The sequence below is a fragment of the Callospermophilus lateralis genome, chromosome 13, assembly GCF_048772815.1.
Source record: "Callospermophilus lateralis isolate mCalLat2 chromosome 13, mCalLat2.hap1, whole genome shotgun sequence".
NCBI lineage: Eukaryota > Metazoa > Chordata > Mammalia > Rodentia > Sciuridae > Callospermophilus > Callospermophilus lateralis.
The window spans coordinates 28,296,453-28,318,126 of record NC_135317.1 but is presented as its reverse complement, the minus strand read 5'-3'; the positions used below and the strand labels follow the sequence as shown (position 1 = coordinate 28,318,126).

At 42.4% G+C, this 21,674-nt stretch overlaps 1 protein-coding gene across 9 annotated transcripts in view; it reads right to left on the bottom strand.

The window, feature by feature from the left end:
• Positions 1-21,674, bottom strand: part of Celf2 (CUGBP Elav-like family member 2) — a 502,138-nt gene that overhangs the window by 102,786 nt on the left and 377,678 nt on the right. For all 9 annotated transcript variants that reach the window (XM_076832242.1, XM_076832240.1, XM_076832238.1 and 6 more), the window contains one exon: positions 11,135-11,217. In XM_076832242.1, the coding sequence (XP_076688357.1) occupies positions 11,135-11,217 (83 nt within the window). The remainder of the gene's footprint in view (positions 1-11,134; positions 11,218-21,674) is intronic.

Here is a 21,674-nt window from a genome sequence, read left to right as displayed (position 1 = left end):
TGTTAATGGCTACTTTCATCAATCGAACATTTATTGTTATTTGGTCAAATTATTTAATTTCTGAAAGTCATTGAAAACAGCAATCACACAGACAAAACATTTACAAAAGCAACATTTTCTAGAAATATCCTTATCCTGAAGTTCTATAACTACTGTTGACTTTATACCCAGCATGTAAAACATGTGCAATGGTAGCAATTAACTTTCTACTTTCTGATCCCTATGACTTGCTGACAGTACTCTTACTGTATATTGTATCCCATATGCTATTTAATACAAGATATCTGACACAGTTTTGGGTGTAAATACAGGGTCTTCTAAAGAAACAATAATATGTGTTTGGGTAAATATGAAGTGTTGGATTTCATAGTTCAAAACATATGCTTGGCTCTGGAGACCGAGGCAGGAAGATTGCAAGTTGAAAAGCTAGCTTCAGCAATTTAGTGAGGCCCTAACCAACTCAGCAACACCCTGTCTCTAAATACAATATGTAAATGGACTGGGGATGTGGCTCAGTGGTAAAGCTATAGTGTCCCTGGGTTCAATTCCTGGTACAAAAAAAGGAAAAATACACACACACACACACACACACACGAGTGCTATGACCTACAGTCACTGAGTTAAGCCTCAAAAGTAGAGGTGAGTTTCCAGGAAACTCACCTCTACTTTGTTCACACTCACTCAGTCCTTCCTGTCCCTGATGCGCGACAGTGTGGTGGAAGGTGAGCCTAGTGATTGCTGAGCACTTCTTGGTCTAACTCCAGGCTCCAAAGCCCACCATACCAACATTAGTGCCCCTTTGACAACTAGCAGAGTGGTGGAGGTCTCCTAAGCCTCTGCCTCCAGACATGACACTCATTTGAGTCCATGCGAAAACAGAGACCAGGAAGTGATGGCCAGACAGAACTAACCACAGCACTTAATATCCTAGTTAGTGCTTCTGCTTCTCATCCTAACCTGCCTCTTGCTGAAGAGGGAGAATATTCTGGAAGGACTAAACAGAGTAGATGGCAGGATGGGAAGAGGAGGGCAGGAATGTCCAAGCTTCTAGGCCCTCAGTGAGAGGCACCTCTGCTGACAGAGTCTCCATGCCTTCGATGTCGCTGAGGCCAGGACAGCAGCACTGGCCCCGAAGTGCTGTGCTCCACCTCATCACACCACTGTGTGGTGTCTGCTGGGTGGTTCCACTTCCTAGTGCCTCATTACAGCAGAGTCCAGTTGCTCACTCATCTCAGAAGCTGAGATGATTATGTGGACTTCTCTGCTGAGACTGGAGTTTCCTCATCAATAAAATAACAGAGTAGAACTATTTGCTTTCTGAAGGCTTCCAGGCATTTTTAAGGGCAGCAGGGTGTGCTGATTGCAGGTGGGTGAAATTTCGAGTTGTTTCCCAACTTCAGGCCATGGCCACAGCCTGCTCTTTTCCCTGCTGCTTCATGCTTGGGGTTGTAGGTAACAGGGATTCTGCTCCCTCTTTTGAGATGATCTGCAGGTGCCTACCTTGCCCTTCTGGAAGCAGAGAGATGAAGGAGGGGAGGGAGGCCAGCTGGATGGAGAGAGGCATTAGAATGCAGATTGTGGGCTGGCCCTCAAAGCCTGTGGATGCAGATAAAGAAAAGCACCCTAATAACATGAATGTCAATGAGAGGGTGCTGGTAAAGCTACACTCCTCCAAAGAAAGGTGTTGCATTTATAATGATTTTTGCAAAGCAGTTTCTCTTACATTCATGATAGTCTTTGAGCTGCAGCTTCCTCCCAGAGAGCTCTTCCTTAGTAATGCTGTATCCCAGTGTCAAGTAAACACTTTGCTTCACCTACCACACAAGACCTGGACCTGCACAAGAGAGGACGGCTTGATGTCCAGGACCAAGCTGAGTCCCCGTGTGCCAAATGTCTGCTGTAGTGGGATGAGCTTGTGGTGGTGGTGAGGTAGGTGGGAGGGTGTCTGGCTGACTTTTGATCCCAGGCACCATCCCATACAGCTGAGACTGGCACATCTCAGCTAGCCCAAACTCACTATCAGCTCAGGATACTGCATCTTGAGCTGCCGTACTGGGAAGGACTGAGGCTTCTGATTTATTTTGGAACAACTCCTAAAGGGGCAAATGTGGTCCTTGTGAGACCCCTTACTGCCATCCAGAGCCAGGACTGGCAAGCAGGGTGCAAAGTCCCCTGGCTTCAGAGTCCATAGACATTGGTTTGAGTCTGACTGCCTATAAACTCAGTGACCATCTGGGTCACCCCAAATGAGTTACTCACATTCTTTGGGTTTTAGCTTTAAAATGGGGGACTATACAACATGTGCCTTGGCGAAAATTAAAGTTATGGAGTCTCCATGTGGGAAATCTGAAGATAGGAACTACTTTTAAGATTTTTGTTATTATGTTGGCCCAAGCCATGTTTCTCATTCCCTAAAGTGTGGTGGACAATGGCCTAAACCCAAGCTACTGGAGGAGTAACCAGGCCTCTTTTTCTAGTTCTATCACTGCTTTTCTAGGGAAGGTCAGAGAAATGAACTGAACCTCTGGCACCTCAGGTGTCCTCAGTATGACAAGATGAGCGTTATCAGTGCATCACCTGAAATATTTTTAGAAGGGATAACAGATAAAAAAAAAAAAACTCATAAAATTATTTACAAACACAGATGACTCACTGATCCATACTAATGGGGGGCTGGAATCAAAGAGATAAAGGAAATCCACCAGTAATCCTGAAACCTCAATAGGCCAAACACCCCTTCACATCAAACCAAGGAATCAGGCTGACTTGCTGGATGGAGTTCATCCCCTTCCCTTTCCTTCCTCTGTTCCCTGGTGAGAAAACTGAATGCTGAGCTCCTTGGTAGGCTCTGACCAGAGGGCAAGGGAAGCAGAGGCCTAGAGAATCTCCAACTGAGTGAGCGAGTCTGGAATGACCCAGACTTGTCTAAAGCGTTACTCTCAAATCCTAACCAATAACTGAAGCAAGTCAGGTCATACAGGTCGATTCCCTCCCCGCCCCGCCCCTCCCCCCCCCCATTAACCAAGACATGACCACATGGCAAGGAAGTCAAAGAACATTCCACAAGATTGAAAAGGATTTTTCTTCTAAGAGTCCTGGTCTGACCACTGTGTCTTTCAGAGGATTGGAAGGAATTTCAAGTGTTTTAAAGTGCTGGTGGAAGAGGGAAGCAATGACGGCCAGGAACGACCAAGAGTATAAGGGACATCTGTCACCGTGTCCCGTTCTGCAGGCTCCCACGTGCAAGGTTTACTGTTCATCTTTTCATCTCAGTGACTTGTAGGTAGTGAGAGCTATAATGATATGGTCCTGAAATATGTTTTTATTATCAAAACAACTTTAATAGCGTATGTCACAATACTAATGAGACTTCTTGAGCAACTGGGTGCTATGACAGTCTATGGCTAAAACTAGAAAAGAAACACAGAAGCTTTGTTCCCGTCTGCCTCCTCCTAGGTGACCAGCGTCGGTCCCTTGAATAAACCACACCTGGCCATGCAGTGCAGTTTTAAGGATCCTTTTGCCCTGGCCTCAGCCTCCCCAGGTTCAGTCATTCCTTGCTTCTTGTTGGGTTGGGAAGAACCTTGGGATTCCCACGAGAATTCTCTCCATGCTCACCCAGGTCATAACTTTTGTGCGGCCTAAAGCTTGATGCCCTGAACTGGCCAGCCCATGTCAGGTGGATACAGTCTACTAAGCTGTGCTCCTCTCCCGTGCAAAGGACTCAAGTTCTAGTCAAGTGATGAATTCTTAGAGACCCAGATTCCAACGACAGAATTTGGATGATTTCCCAATTTTATTTCAAACTTCCTCCTTTCTCATCTCACCATAACTTCTTTCCTTGCAATTCCATCCAGACCTTTATCCAATTCATGAACGTTTCCCCCCTCCGATCTTCTTTTGAAATCTTCTGAGTCTTTTGGGAACTGGGGTCTACAGAAGTGAACTTAACAGTACCAATTTACTCTTGTACTATCATAGGGAAATGATCATCTCTGGAATCTATTACTTCATTTTGCCATCGTGTCCCCCTACCATACCCTCACACGATAATAACGACATGTTGCCAACATCCTTCAAACAATGACAAGGGCAATTTTGCAAATCTGATCAGGAACCAGTGCCAGGGCACCTAGACTTTCTTTTGTAAGTGCTCACAACAGTCCTATTAATTAGGCATGTCACTGAGATGATGCTGTTTGCAAAATAAAACAATAATACCTTCCACCTTCCACAGAACACACAACTTTGAAGAACTCCATTATGAGCAATTTTTAAAAATCAGGGCAATGGGTTCCTGCTTTGACCCTCTCCTGGCATTTTTCAACCTTTTACCACTCAGGAATTCTCATTCATCTTCTCCCATAGACGTTTTTGTATTGAATGAGTCATGTTTTAAAAGCACCCAGTTCTTCATTTCAGTTAATCAAAGACATACAAAATAATTGCCAGTTAAAGTTACTGGGTTGGTAGATGGTCAGCCCAATGCAAACCCACCCACTATTCAGGTGGCACGTAAAACTCATGATGGGTGAAATAAACAACTTCCCATGGTCTTTTGTGAGGTATGAAAATATACCTTCCCAGATGGGAAACACTGATCTCAGGGTTCCTCTCCAACCTCCAACTATTTCCGTCCTAAACTGATGAGCTGGGCACAATCATGTGGTTCATGGCTGAATCCCAACTGGGGCTGGTTCCCCACCTTGACCCTACTCCTTCATCCTGGTGTGGCTGCTGGGGTGGGAAGGGGATTCTGCACTGAGGGGACTCTAGCACAGTTAAACCATGGCACTCTACATCATAGAAAAGTCATTCTAAAGAAAAAGAACATACTTTTTGGTTCAGTGTGTGTGTGTGTGTGTGTGTGTGTGTGTGAGAGAGAGAGAGAGAGAGAGAGACAGAGAGAGAGACAGACACTGAGGGTGAAACCCAGGATCTTAAGCATGCTATCTCTGCACATGTTCTACCACTAAGTTACAGCCCCACCCTTGTTCAGTTTTTATTTCTGTGGGACAATTATTCCATGGAAGCAATACAGACAGCAAGGTAATGGTTCTTCTCTATGCAGTCCCATGAGGCCAAATGTTTCAGCCCAGGTTGAACTCTATAAGTGTAAATCCAAAGAGTGCACAAATGGATGTCCTATTTATATGTTGCACAGCAAACACTTTTTATATGTTGGGTTGCTACCTAGGAAGCGTTCACAGAAACTATCTTGTAGACACAATGTCTCATACGGAATGTTGCTCCTCAGACTCCAGAGGCTTTCAGGACAGTGACCCTCACTCTTCTGTTCAGATGGACAGCAAGGAGCATCACTAGTAAATGCCCTTCTCAAGGACACTTCCCCTTGCAATATGACTCAGCCACAATCCTAATCTACACGTAAGAACTATCACTATGCTGAGGAACTGAGACAGTTCACTAAGGCTAAAGTAAAGTTGACAACAGTAAAGTGAGAATGTGCTGTGAGCTGGATAGAAAATGAAACTTGAAGTGCTATCTTCCTATATCTGTTTGACTGAACTGATATTTGTGTGTGTGTGTATGTGTGTGTGTGTGTGTGTGTGTGTGAGAGAGAGAGAGAGAGAGAGAGAGAGAAGGTGCATAAGGATATACATTTATAAAGACACAGATCTGTGTATACGAAACAAATCAGGCCAGTCTACACATGCCATATAAGAACATACATCGACACTGTCTATATTTTGGAACATTTGGAGTATTTGTGGGAAGAAATAACTCTTTAGTAAACATTAACTGTGTATGAATGGGCTGTGTTTCTTGGTGACTCAGCTTTCAAGGTCATGGATGCACTCCTGCATCCCCTGGTACCTAGAGCCGTGCCTGGCAAACAATAAAAGTTCAATAAATATTTTTTGAATGAATCAATGAATGGATGTTCGCTGTGCTACACAGGACACACAACTTTAAGGAACTCTATTGTGAACAATTTTAATGAACACAGATATCCTGGCCTCCCCACCCCCGGCTAACAATTTTAAATGAAAGGCATCTGAGGAAAACAAAACAAAATAAAAAAATCGAACTTGTCCTAGTTAGGTTGTGATTCAGTTGGAGCATTGTATGAGAAAATTTCCCATGTCTGGAGATGAGGGTTGAGAGATAATGACAGAAATAATAATGATGGTGGTGGTAATGGCAAAAATATTAATAATCATGGCTCTGAGATCAAAGGCATTAAAGATATCAGGAGAGGCATTTCAAAGAAAATGAGTACCTTAAATGTATTACAATGGGGAAATTAAGAGAAAGTGTCAAGCTGTTCTGTTGAAAAGAGTAAGCCCTAGATTCCACCAGTAAAGGACACGGGGACAATCCTACAGAGGGCTGAGCTAAAGGCGGCTTGGGAGAAGGTGCCTGCCCACACAGGTAAATCATCTCCAGGGCAGGCCAGGAAAAGGCCCATTCACTTCTGGTGGGTGAACACGCTGGTCCCAGGAGGCCACTTTATTTACATCTTCCTCCCACTGGATGAGGCTCATTTATTTTTATATCTCAAATCTACGTGTCGTCCTTGCTCAGATTGTGTGTGTGTTGTTATAAAATACCTTCCAGTGAGCCACCGCTGAAATGGAGTGCGCTAAACAAATGTTCTCTTAGGGCAGTAACTCCTTAATATAAACTGCATTTAATAAAACTGGTAGTGACTCTAAAAAGAAAAGGGTGAGGCATACTCAGAGAAAATGTCTGGAAGAAATTTGCAATTAATATTTTACAAGACATTTAGATTCCAGATTCCTCCTTGCTGTTAAAATTTAAGAGCTTTTTCAAAACTGTATTCCTCTCTGTTATTACATCCTTAATTAAATTAATTTATACAGTGAATGCTCTAATGATACTGCTGTGGATTTCCAATCAAAAAGTCTTATTGCTGGAGACGATATGTGTTAAGACCTTGAAAAAGGAATGACATAAGGCAGGGTGCTGACACTGGCACAAGGATTTTTGGCCTTGACAATCTGATCACTGAAAGGTCTTGGTAGATTTTCCTGTGCTTCAATCAAGGTCTTTTTATTTTATTTTTTTTAATAGAGTTAAATTAGGTCTATGAAAATAAAATGAATCTTCCAGGTGGCTTTTATGAGGATTTCTCCCTGGGATCCATAATGGCAGACAATGACATTTCTGCTGAATGACTCAACCAGTCAGTGGTGCCTACCTGAAATGCTCAATGAAGGAGGCTCTCCTCACACCCAGTTTGTGGCACCATGAAAGCAGAAACAACCAAAGTTTGTCGGAGAACACAAATGGCATGGCAGTGGGAAATGCCAGAGGCTCCTAGCAGCCCAGCCCAAGCAGACAGAACTATCATAGTCCCTCAGGCTATAACAGTGCTACTTTGGAGGGATCTCAAGGACAGTCATGCATGGAACCAGTATTTCATCAGAAGCAGAAAAGCACTAAAGCATAAACCAAGCATGTATTAGGTGTCTATCCACTGTCCATCCTTATAGATAGGCCACTTGGAGGCCATATTGCTGTCTGCCATCTCCTCCCAATATCTACTTTAGTACATGGCACACAGTAGGCACTCAATAATCATTTGTGGTTTATTAATCTCATGAAATACCAATAATGAACGGGCACCGTACCTAAGATCTGATCTGTCGCTTAAGCGTCAAGCAACAATTTCTAGAGAGCTTGATCAAACCAAGGACGTGACTCCCAGTCTCTCATTCCTTACTGTCCATGGTGAGCTGTAAAATTAATTTATTTTGACTACTATATTTCTGGGATTTATGTTAAACTTCCTGAAGATATAAGATCCGTTATCATTCTCCGTTACACAGCGAGAGACAGGTTTGAGAAATGTGTCCCCATTTATTTTGCAGTGATCAGTAAGGCTCTGATCCTGTACCTCAATCCCACCATCCTTTCTCCTGCCCCCAGGAAAGAGGGTCTCCAAAGTCTAGGAAGCACATAAAAAGGAGGGTGCCTTTAAATTAAAATCAAAGAGGAGACAGGTTCCCCTGCATAACAGAGAATCCTATCAGTTTGTTTCCCCTCCTGTACCAACCAAGTCCTTTGTTGCTTTCAAGACAGGGACATGGTGCATAAAGGAAAAAGCAAACCCTGAAACACTAATTAAGTTTGGTTGCATGATAAAAGTTCCTTATGATTCAAAACATCAATTGCAAAAGAAAATTACATACAGGGAGGGGGAAAAAAACAACCCAACACTATTTGATCTTGTTATAAATTGAAAGTTTTGGACACTTTAGAAAAAAAAAGGCAGCAAGTGCCTTTTTAATGGATTTTATCTGCAGGAAAATGATTACAACCAGAAAAGCTTTAAAGTGTCAGCTGGTGATGCATTTTTCTTTATCCCTTTTATTTTTATTCAGAAAGAAATTGAAGGCATATGGCAAAGTGCATCATTAATTTCTTATTAATTTCATAATATGAAGGCAACCAGTTAAAATAGTAGTGCTACAACTTTAAATTACCGAACTCACTTGGTATTTAATGAGAGGTTTAGCACAGCAGGGTTTCTGTTAAATTAAGTTGTGCCTTCACATCACAGTGGGAAAACAGGTGTATATTGGTTTAGAATTATGGAAATGTTGACTAATTCCAAGGCTTGTAATCAAACAGCAAGGCACACTGTAATATTTTTTCCCCAAGAATATGCATTAATCTTTCATGTCTGGTCCCATTTCTTCCTGTCCACCAAAGGCACACAACTGAAAGGCAACCACTTTCATGCATTTCCTGTAGCTGTTAAGGGTGATGCTGATCAGATCAAGCTGTACACAAATGGCAGATGTGGACCTCTGTCCCCATTTACCACTTTGAAATGGCAATAGCAAGTATTGCACACTGTAAGGGCTATCCGCCTTACAAATGAGATCTGACTTTGAGTCTTTGTTTATCCTGCCTCAAGTAATTGGACATATAAAACTGAAATGGGTAAAAAAGAAATCCAAAAACAATCCGCCAATGAGCTTTTCCAGCTTCCAAATTACTATCCTTCATAATGGGTCTCCAAAGTTGCCACTTCTAAATTCTACATGCAGAATTTTTAAGGGGAAAGAAAAGGTGCAATATTAAAAAAAAATTACTGAAGATGCCATTTGTTTAAGAACAGGGTCAGAGTAAGCTATCCCAAATAGATGTATGATCATCAGTACTTCCATGTGCTTCCACATGTCCTATTCACACCAGTGTGGATCCCTGGAGACCATCTCCCCAGGAAGAGGTATGCTCAGGCTGTGCTTCTAGTGGAGAGGATGCATGCAAATTAACCAAGCTCTGCATTCAGTTAGAATATGGTGCTATTTGGCAAACTATACTATTCTTTAAATGATAAACAACAATTTATCATCTCATTTTTTTTAAAGAGAAAGAGAGAGAGAATTTTTTAATATTTATTTTTTAGTTTTCAGTGGACACAACATCTTTTTTTTTATTTTTATGTGGTGCTGAGAATCAAACCCAGCGCCCCACGCATGCCAGGCGAGTGAGTTACCTACCGCTTGAGCCCCAGCCCCAGCCCATCAAGCAATTCTTAAAACACACATACAGAGTGGTATGCTTATTATTGTGAAGCATTTATTTTTAAGAGAAGGAACACAAAGTGGTCTTTGCATTTGAATAAAAATCTGGGAGAAAAAATTATTTTCCTCTACTGTTGGCTCAGCCAGAATCTGCCTTGGTTACTTCATTCAATAATATGACCTAACACTGCAATCTTCTAGAATTACGTTGTAAAAATTCCATTTACATGGAGAATGAAGCTGAAATACTCCCCGCCCCCTTCTTTAGGTCACTAAGCAAAGCACTTAGACTTTAATAACAGCAGCCTTACTAAAAAGCAACTTGGAAGTTGCAGTAGTTAAATTGGGAGGGACTGTCCTAGTTACATACAGTTGCTTTTCTGTTCTTTGATTTGCTATCATAAAAAAAGGAAAAACGAAAGTAGTGTGATTCAAGATCAAGGTTCAAGATTTATTACTTTGGGTAATTAACAAGCTAATATTCTGAGAATATTTTATTGAGCATCTTGCCACTATAAATACCATAAAATGTTCAGGGTCTAGGGTGAATTAAACAAATGCTATGTTTTCTGGGAGAAAGGGGGATAAGACAGACACTTACATGTTCCTATGTTAAAATGTGCACACGTTTGTGCATGCTTACTGAGAATGGTAAATGACAGGGAGCTACACCCTGAAAATGGTAATTTGATCTTTTTTTCCTTCTTATCAAATCAGGTTTTTGATCTTTTATTTGATCAAAAATGGTTATTTGATCTTTCTTTTATTCTAATCAAATAAGATTTCCATAAGATCATCATCACCATCATCATAGGTTTCCCACAAGTTCTTCATCATAACCAATGCATACTATTATGTTACACAATTAACTCATCACTGATATTTGGGCAAATGGGGAAAATATCTGAACAGCATTCAGAAGTTTATACCAGCATGCAATGTACAAAAATACCACAGAATCCCTTAAGAATAAAGTACTTGGATGAAGTTGCTGTATGCAACATTGGTTCATTTCTAGTGAATTGCACTAATCATCAAATATTATTGTGAAGGAAATGGAAAAAAAGATGGTAAGCTTTGTATTTTCTGTTCTGTATCAACACAAAGCCCCAAATTGGGCATTAAAACATTGACTTTGTTAACCACCATTGACTGTTTAGAAATCATTAGGAGGCTTAACATTATGGCTGTACAGGGTACATTTTGTCCTTTCAAAAGAAAAATCCAAAGACTAAATTTGAAAAGGGGCTCCTGGTGAGTAAAAGCTTTTACTTTTCCATTTGCTTCCCTTGTGTGTATTGGGTTGTTTTTTCCTTTTAAAATCTCAGCCCACCCAATACCCTTTGGCAGCTGCGGTACCCAGTGGGGTCACTCTGATTTTCTAACCAGGGGACAGGCTATGTGAGAGCTCTTGCCGTCAGCGTTAATGCCAGCATGCCTTTATGGGCTGGCCAGCGGGTTTGGCTGCCGTGGGGAATAGAGGGGTCAGCCCACACTCCTCAAAAGACCAAAGTCATTTTTGGCACTAAGAACCCATAACTAGAACCTTCAGTTGAAAAGACCATTTTCAAGCAATAAAGTGATTTTGGTACAAAAGTAAACCGACTCACCCCAGGTAAAGTTTTAATATTGTGCAGTGCATTCTGGGCCTCAAGTGCAGCTTTTCTTGTATAAAATGTTACGAAACAACAACCTACAGAGAGAAATGAAAAGGTTTTAGAAATTTCTGTGAATGCTTTGCTTAGATATAATGGAGACTGTGGCGAACAAATAATCTACTTAAAAGGATGCACAATTTAAAAATAATAAAGCACATGAGAACAGTAATAACAACATCTCAAGCACTTACACAGTACCTTTCATCCTAAATCACATTTATTAGCTTTACCCACATTGGAGATCAATTCATAACTGTGCGCCAACTATCTGGAATACAGCTATTCAGGAATGTGGGTGGGAGGTGGTGGTTGGGTGAGGTGTTAATGGGACTTAGAGCGTACAACTACTTAGAAAGGAGTTTTTTATTTTTTTTTAACCACAATAACAATTGCATCAACTTACATTAACTGTAATTTTCTTAAAAGAGTATCTCTAGAACATCACACTTTTAAAACACTTTTTAAACTCAAAGGTTTAGACAACTGGATTATAAGTTTCTTAAAAGCTGGACTAGTAGCGCCATATTCTTTATCTCTACTATGGTACATAACTGCAAAGTTCCGCCCACCCACTCCTTGTGGGCCACAGAATGAAAGGCTATATTGTGAGCTGTTTAGAAATTAAGTTACAATATGAATGGGTGTGTGCCCCCACAGATGTCTGCAGACTCTGGCCTATGTACCAAATATGGTGATAGCACAACTCCAGATTCCTCCTTTCTAAGTGCTGGTGGAAGCCAAGTCTGAAGCCTCCCAAGGGCAGACTGGCAGAGACCCTCAACCTCTTGAACCAAAGAGAATGGTGTCCTGAGGAGTGGCTGTTCTCTTCTCCAACTTATGAAGATACTGGTTGATTATCTGTTAATAAGCATTAAAATTTCTCAGCACAATCACGTTTTGTACAAGGAAGTAGACAAACACTTGAGAAATGTGAAGGAAAAAGATGTGGCCTGGCCTTCTTTGGTAAATGGGGGATGAGGAAAAAGATGGAGCAAGGTGCTCACCAAGACTGGACTTTTCACCTCAACCTTAGGAAAGGCTCCTAAGGTACAGAGCCAGAGAGGGATGGTAAGAGCTTAACCCACAGCAGGGCAACGGGCAGAGACAAATGAACTCAAATGAACTAAGGCCCTGATGTGGCTTCTATTTAGGGGAATGACAAAAAGAAGACTGAGAACAAAATGGAACAAAACGGTTTGGGGGCAGGGAGCTGGCAGGGCAGAGCAAGCCATCGAAGATTTAGAATCACATGCTGGCACTTTGATTTCTCAAAATAAAACTCATTCAATGGAGTAGGGGAAAATCAAGTACAATGCCATCCACACTGCATTCCCCCCGCCACCTCCCCAGGGCTGAGGACCGAACCCAGGGCCTGGTGCGCGTGCTAGGCAAGGGCTCTGCCACTGAGATAAATCCCCAACCCCACACACTGCATTCTTAAAGACACTTAGGAAGCTCCCCCTCCTCATCTGGAAAAGACATTCCGAACCTGCTGTCCCACACTGAATTCAGCCAGACTACCAAGCTTCAATATGCAAAACCTTGAGTGAGTCCCTGGTTTCTTGGCATTTAAAAAAATGCCAGGCATCCAAAGATGAGAAATCCTTCAAATGTATCATTTGAGTGACTGATGGGGATAACAGACAATTAGGAAGTCTCCTTAAAGAATCACGGGCAGACTGACCATTTTTATATGGCTTGTGCGTCAGTTATTTTGACTTCTTTAACCAGGGTTCATGTGCCCTGCTCTGTGATGGTCCATATTTTACTAAATTGATAAACTTAACTAGCTATCTTAACTTCTTTGGTGTAATGTAAGCCCCAGAGAAACTACAGGAATTGCTTCAATGCAAGGAATAAATTTAAACAGGAAAGTCCCAGTTTCCAGTCAGCTGTTGTAATCATTTTTAGAGAGAGAAAAATACCGACCATGCTGTACTGGGCTTAGTTCAGAAAGAAAATCAGGAGCTGGGCACAGTGGCACATGCCTGCAACCCCAGCTGTCTGTAAGGCTGAGGCAGGAGGATTGCAAGTTCAAGGCCAGCCTCAGCAACTTAGTGAGGTCCTAAGCAATTTAGTGGGAAATGGCTCAGTGTTTAAGCACCCCCTGGGTTCAATCTCTGGTATCAAAACAAAACAAAAAACAAAAACAGGAAAAGCTTTTTGAACGCTTCTAACAAACACTCTCAACAAGTTCTGCTTTCCTTCTCCTAGGATTCTCCTAGGTCAGCTTTTAGGCAAGGAAGCAATGGAGAAGTTCTGAATTTCAACTTCACTTAATACAGCTTCAAAAAAAAAAAAGAGGCAGAAGCTGATACTTCAAGCAGGTAGCTTCCTGGGGTGAGATAATTTAAAAAGATTCACAGGTGGAGCAGTTTGCTTGGCTGAAAAGAAAACTGAGGAAGAGTAAGTTTGGGAGATAAAAAAGAAATGCTCAGAGGCAAGAATGAGAAGTTCAGATTGGCCTTTAAAAAGGGTGGGGTGGTGATAGGGGACTGAAAAGGAGGAACTAAGCACAGGACGAAAGCAACAGGAAAAGAGAAGCTGCATGCGGAGGGACTCCTGTGTCCTGGTAAGTGGGCCGCCCAGCAGAGCCAGCAACACAGTGGACTGGGGGAATGGAGGAAGCATGCCTGCCTTCACACCCAGACCAAATCTCAGCCACTTCCCCCTGCCTCAGAGTCCCTGGAACCTTGGGTTCAGATGCTACACCAGTATTCGAATGCCACCCTTGGGGAGGGAGACATTCAATCATTCTTAGTCATTTACATTTTACTATTAATTTGGCTACTCCAAGAACAAGTTTCTTCCAGTGAATAGAAGGGTGGCTTTTTTTTTTTTTTTCTTTCTTTCCTTCTTCCAGAAGTACTAGTCTAAAGCTGGTGTGTGAGCAGTTTGGGGAAAATGACTGAGGAGGAGAAAGGAACAAGGTGACTAATGTACAGAGGAGAACACAGGAAGATACCCCAAATCTCCAGCTCTTTCCAATTTCACCGAAGGCCTGTCCTGCCTGTGTACCTGCTATAGTGAAGTCTGGGGCTGATTACTAGGAATCCTCTTCAAACTATGCATAGCTCTGAATATATACCATTTAAAACAGATTTTTTAAGATTATACCAAGATAAGCTCCAGTCTTACTCTAACACCACAGGAGGATGTCCTGGAGGATTTGGGTGATGTCACTGCTGGCTCACTTGCCACCAACCTGCAGCTCAGCACCACAGGTGTTAGGCTTGGCAAGCAGCTTGGAAACTGTGTGGATCTGAAAATGGGGTTCCACCTCCAGGTGTGCATTGCCCCTTTCTGCAGCTTGGCGGGCAGAGCAGAGGCTGCATTTCTGCCCCACTCCCTGTCTCATTTGGGTGCTCCTGGGTGGTGAACAACCTGTACAGATGTGGGGGTCCTGGAACAGATGTCAAGACTGGAAATATCACCCCAAGAGTCTTCTTTTGGTTTCATAATCTGGCTCCTGAATGAGTTAGGGAACAGTGTGTTACTTTTATTACTTCTAAGTCAGTAAATAAAAGCCATGTCTGCCTAAGATCTTCCATATATCCCCAAATTACAAATTGTGTGCATATATAGCCACAGTGTTTCATTCAGCATTTTTAAAAAAACAAATTGTTTTTACCTTTATTGGGCTTAAAAATGGTTTATAACTTCATTGGGTATACATAATGACTCATTTAATTAAAACAGTGTTTGGCTAAGTTATCTTAAAATTTGCAGAATAAATAGAGACCTCCAAATTTAGAGAATCACCTTCCATGCAGCAGTCAGTACTTCTCCTGCAATGGGACCTGGGTACATTTTGAAAATGAAAATGTATTTGAAAGACTGTTGTTTCTATGAGTGTTCTCCCAGCTAACGGCCATAGTCTTTTTTTAATTGATATATCACTTAATATATTCACTTAAAATCGTAGATTCATTGACCTGCACAGACTATCTCAGTAAGGCAGGAAGAAGTATCATTATTTGCCCCGACATGGTAATTATGATGGAAAAAGGTCAGGGAGCTAAGAGAGATCCCAGAAAACCCAGGCAGGCTCAATGAGCATGAAATTTTCTTTCTTGCCGGCCCTAACTGGAAGTACAGCTGTTAAGGGAACCACCTGTCTCCTAGGTTTCCCCCCGCCAGCTGTAACTCAGGTCTGAAATGTACTGGATTCGTTTCCAGGTCAGCTGCAATGCCAGATGGCTCAGCCATCGCATTCAGGGCAGAGCTTCCCTCCTCCTCCAGGTTCTGCTTGAAACAGCAGCGTCAGGTGGGTGGCTAAACTTCTACAAAACCCAGGCGCTCTTCAGTGGTTCCAACACGTATCCGAGGGGCCAGTCCTGCCAGCCTCCGTGCCCATTCCAGGATCTCCCGTTCCCTGCTTCCACAGAGTGCTGAGAATGGCCGTTCTCCCTCAACCCCCGGGGTCCCTCCTAGTTCTGCTTAACACTGGTCATTTCTGCAGCCTCCCATTTGTCTGGTTTGCTCCTTTGACAATGTCTAATAAGCACTCACACTTTGCAATTTGTTTCGCCCTCATCCACTCATTCAGGAGTTTCTAGTGGCAGCAGCCAAGTTAGAATAAGACAAACATGACATTCCACACCCAAGTTACTTGATGGCATTCCTGTAGCAACAATTTCAACAATTCACTGTGTTCATAAATGCTTTGGAAGTTGGAATGAAAAGAAAAAAAAAATTGTCCCTCCTGTTGTCCATTACCAACCCCTCCCATTTATAGCTCATCAAGTTTTTTCTTTCTTTCTTTTTTTTTTTTTTTAATTCACAGGTATAATAAATACAGTGGTAAAACTTGAGAGATAATTTCAGAACCAGTCTGGGGCCAGTATACAGCCTAACATTTCCACTACTGATGTCTCCCTTTGTTGGTCACCAAAAGAGTCTGAGGACCCAGTATACCTTAAAGGGGTAATATATTAAGCCTTACTGGCCATTAATATCTTTTTTTTTTTTTAAGAGAGAGTGTGAGAGAGAGAAGGAGAGAGAGAGAGAGAGAGAGAGAGAGAGAGAGAGAGAGAGAGAGAGAGAATTTTAATATTTATTTTTCAGTTTTTGGCGGACACAACATCTTTGTTTGTATGTGGTGCTGAGGATCGAACCCGGGCTGCACGCATGCCAGGCGAGTGCGCTACCACTTGAGCCACATCCCCAGCCCGGCCATTAATATCTTGCTGTGAATTTATTCTGCTGTTGAACTTTGAAACTTGAGCAGGGCCCCTAGGAAGGGAAAGTAAAGAGCATGGAAGAAAGATCCTGGGGTACGCAGTCTGTCTGTGAAGACGGCTCACAGGGAGCATCTCTGGGTGGTCAAGAAACAGCGAGGATACACTGGGCACTGGGGAAAGCAGGGAGCACAGAGAAGATACCTACTTCCAATTTTATCTCCTCTGTCTACCTCCTCAAAGTCTTGCCAGCAGGACTCAGAGCCTTTCGCCACCCAGATTCCCAGAAATGGGTAGTTTGGCAGTCCAGTTGCTCACACTCAGATGGCACAGCCATCTGTAATCAGCATTATAATTGTGAGATATCAGCATACCATCAAGCGCAGAAGCTGAGTGTCAATTTTCAGAGCGGCCGAGAACTACATACTCCAGATAGGGTAGTAGGTGTCTGACTGTGTCTCTTCACTAATTGTTCCTGCTGTCATAAAGAGTCCCCTCAGGTATTCTCCCAGCTTAATTGCTGGATAATTTGAGACATTGTTAGAGGTTTTTGCTGTTTCCAAAGATTAAAGCCTAAAATAAGATCTACACACACACACACACACACACACACACACACACACACACATACACACTTACACACCCACAAAACCCCAAACAAGATCTATACACACACACATGCACACACACACAGAGTATTTAAAATCAAAAAGAAAACACTCAACTTTACTGAAAGACTTTAATTTTAAGTGATCAAGTAGATTTATCCTCAAAGAAACCATCTGGATTATTACAAATCTTTTCAAGCCACAGCTGTTTCTCTTGAAAATCTTTACTTGGAAACTCTTGGTAATAATACTAACAGGGTGGGGGAAAGTATTGCTTATGTAGAGATAACGAGTTCACATCGTGGCTTGCTCTGATTAATGACATTTATTTATATTCTTAAGTGTGGAGGGCAGTATAGACACAGTGCTAGAGAAAGATACTATAGATCAGATGGTAAAGTGAATTCTGACCTTAAGAAAAAGAACATCATACTGGTTAAAGAAACTTGCACCAAGGTTTCTAAACTTTACCAAACTGGGGAGGATGAGAAGCAAGATTTGATGTTCTAAAGATACCATTTTTTAAAAGGAAGTTTCCCTTAAGCCTTTGACTTTACAGTTTGGATAATAAGGCAATATTTAATAAACACGTGTCTGTTTTTAAAACCCGAGTATAAAGACAAGAGGTTACTGATTTGGTTTCCAATTATCAAAAAAAATAAAAATAAAAAAATTCACTTGTCATTTGCCGAGCAGAAACCCCAGGTTAGGAGCTAAAGATGTATACTCTCAAGGGCAGGAGCCAAGCCCAGGCACAGGGGGTACTAGCCACATGACTATGGCCTCTGGCCTGAGGGTAAATGTTCCTGCATAGAATGTTCTCTTACATGACAAAAATGGGCCTATTTAGAATGTTCTAATTCCAAATGTTAGTTCTTTTTGGATAGTATTCTTCGATATTTTTCATGTGGAAAATTACAAAGTATATTCTGAAATACAATACCATACAACTTGAGTACTGAGAAGAGAAGGTAAAAAATGATTTTGTACAATTCTGTGGCTAATGTGGTAAATAAGGTTGTTTGGGGCATATGGCACTGTGCACAGGAGCAGCTGTGTCCTCCAAATGGGCTCAGAGAGGCTCACCATGTCTTTAAGGTCACTCAGCATCTTAAAAGATACAAAATCCACTTTGCTTTCTGAATCTAGGCAAAAAAGTGCAATGACCATTTGATGACTGCACTCTTTACTTAAAAAAAAAAAAAAGAAAGTAAAGTAATAGTCCTGGTGGACAAATTAAATTTGAGGCATATCTGAGGGCTGGGGATATGGCTTAGGGGCTGCGCACTTGCCTAGCTTGCATGAGATGCTGGGTTCAATCCCCAGAACCAAAAGAAAAGGAGAGAGAGATTTGAATTCAAGACATCAACAAAGTCATAATGTTGTAAATCGAAAATTCCTTTGCAGGCTGCCTCTGAATTCTAAGGGGCTGATAGATCAAGGAACTAAGGCCCTGGAAGACTAAATTAGTGAACTTGCTATGTTTTTTTTTCCTTTCTGTGAATGAAACTCCCTTTTGTATTCACATTTGCAAGCAAATCAGGTGCCTGTTTTACACAAGTTGAATTGCAATTGGGATCCTGGCCTCTCTTCAAGTGAGGGGCGGGAAAGCCAGTTCAAGTCAAGAGAGGACGTACTCCTCATGCTTGGATTTCCTTGTGATCTGTTTTCTCCCTCAATCCTAGCCACATGATGTGGAGAATTTAACATGTATTGGAGTCCAAAGATTGTTGATCCGAGTGCTACATTTTGTGTTCAAGTGACTCTCTCACACGACAAGTTCAACTGTTAATCACTGCCTCTGCCCCTTACCAAGACCCTGACTTCCAGTTTCCACTAAGTTAGAGGTTCAAAAAACTCCGCCAAAAATCTCCTGGAGACTGGAATTGTGGCTCAGAGGTAGAGCACTCGCCTAGCATGCGTGAGGCACTGGGTTCGATCCTCAGCACCACATAAAAATAAAGATATTGTGTCCACCTATAATTAAAAAATAAATATTCTTAAAAAATTCCCTGGATTAATTTTTTTAAAAGAAAACTCAGCACTGACCTTAAGAAAAGGAGAGGGTCATAGTTCAGTAGTCTAGAAGGCAACCACACCTTCAGTGTCTTGAGGTGAAAGACAAGGATAAAACGTGATTCTTAGACAATACAAAGAGGCTTTGGGAAGCTGTGGGTACCCTGAGAGTCACAGATGGAGCCCTCTCCTCAGTCGAAAGTCCATTGCCAATATCTGGAGCTGCCAGTTAGAACCACCTCAGATGCACTCTTATTAACTCATGGCCTTGTGGTCGTGGGCCCTGGATGCTTATTTCTTCTATCTTGCCTTTAACACATGGCTTGCTTTTGCAGGCTCCAAGATATGACTTCAAACATGATGCTACTCTACTTTCACAAGCTGCTTTTAAATTTTAGCCCTCTTGCCACTGAACACACATTTATGTATTCCTGCTTAAAATGTCATTCCTGTGGCTCTTCTGCATCTGGATGGTGAACTACAATGATTGTGATCACACAAGCTGAGAGACGGGATGAGAAGCAGGGAGCAGTGTGACCAAGGTGACACTCAGCTAAGTAAGGAACAACCTGTGGGAAGAAGAGAGCCTCTCTTTTGCACACCCCATGCCTTTATTCCTCTCAACCACCAAAAAGTAAGAAAATGAGAGGATGTTAAGGTAGCATTGCATTCTCATGGCTTCTGTGTCCTTTCTGTAGAATAACAGAATTTAAATTCACCAGCCTGAGCCTCTGCCCCCTCCCATTTTACAGACTGTCGGTCACATAAGAGGTTAAGAGCAAAGGCAAAACCACTCTGATAACTACTGGCAGATCAGAATCCCTCAAATCGATGGCCCCACAGGGAGACCACCCCTCGGGCCACCTGATAAGTTGTGCCTCACTTTGAAAGACCCCTGGAACTGCACCAGACTCTTTCATGCCACCCAAGTGTCTTCTCATAACCCAGGCCTCTTGTTTTTAAAAGTCTCTCCAATAGTCATTTAAGACAAAAGCCCTGTTTTTTTTCCCCTTTCTAAAAGTCCAACTTTCATAGTTAGAATGGCAACTGCCCAGTACAAATGCCTTATCCTATAGGAATCCACTTAACGAAACCATCCCATTAGCTTGGCTTTATAGAGTTTTAGATATAATCGACACTAGGGTGTAAAAAGTGTCACTATCTGGTTACCACCTCAAAAACAGAGAAACGATGCTATCTGCTATCGTTCTGCTTTTGGTGCTTGAATCGCGTGGATATCACCATTTGGATCACTGAAGGTCATCCCAAGAAAGTCCCCTGGGAAAGTCACCAACAGAGCAGGGGGCAGGGACCCTGCAATCCTCCAACAGTCCTGACTCACTCCAAAGCAGGACACTCCTAGATGGCACATCTGAGTCAACTTTCAGCCAGGGCAGAAGACTGACCTCATCTGGCTCAGTGGCCACCCCATGGACCTTCCCTCAGACTTGCCACCTGATGTGCTATATGACCACACGCCTGCCAACAGACCACAAGGTCCAGGTTACTGCCCTGGGGATGTCCCTGGAAGGAACCATCCTCTGCTCCTCCCCTGCCCCTGTGAAGCCAGGCATGATCTCTACATCCTCTGCCAGAAAAAATGGTGGCATCCCCCCCACCCCCCACTGTTTTTGTTTTGACTTACATTAAGTCTATTGAATGGTCAAGGCTTTTGGGAAAGAGACTGAGGGCTGATGGGTGCACTGCAACACCTCCTGTCCCATTATTATGTAAACTGCAACTAAAGTGTGACACAGATGGAGAAAAGACATCAAGGGCAAAATTGCAGGAATCTGCTTTTTCCGTTTCCTGGGTTCTCTGAAATAAGCCACTTATTTAGACCATTTTCAAGGGTCTAATAGTCAAAATTGTCTGAAGAATTTCAGGAGCATCCTTTTCCCCTGATGGGATGATCACTACTGCTTCCTGAACTTTCCCTCAAGATTGGGAACGATTCAATTCATGGGTGAGGTGCCTGCCTGTCAAGGTGCCACTGAGGACAGCCTGAGGAAAGAAAAACAGTCTCCTTTGTTATAGAAAAATGCTCTTTGACCTTTGAAATGAAAGCTAATAAGCAAACAGGATTTGACTACATTGTCTATCTTTCCAACTCTAATTCTAGTGGAGTGTGAGGAGGACCACATTTTTCTCTGAAGGTAAGAAAAGGAGCAGTAACCTGAGGGTGGACAGAACAGGCCAGCTAGATGGTCAGTGGGGAAGCTTTCCCAAGGTCAGGGTGACTGGGCCAACTCACTGGTGTCTTCCTGGTGAGGCAAAGATGGGGTACCGTGGGATCCTTCTGCATAGAGTGAGTGAGCAGGGGTTCCTTCACACACATCAAGCAGGGCATTGCAGGATAGAAGGTAGCTCTGTCTCGAATCCAATTAACAGAGATTTAGTTTCTGAAACACTGAGGGACCTCATTAAAAGGAAGTTTCTAATATAAGGTTATTTCATAGCATAGATTCTCTTGAGGATAGAATGGCATTATAATTAGGAGTCTGGTGGCAATGAGAGCAGGTGAACATTGTAACTATTTTCCTATGATTCTCAATTTCAGCACAATGGGCTATTAGATGCTTCCTGGCGAGGCCAAGCTCCTAAGTGCCAACTTCACTGTCCTGCTTAGAGCATGTGTCAACTTTTATCCCTTGATTAAGAACACAGGCCCTCTATCGTCAGCCTGGG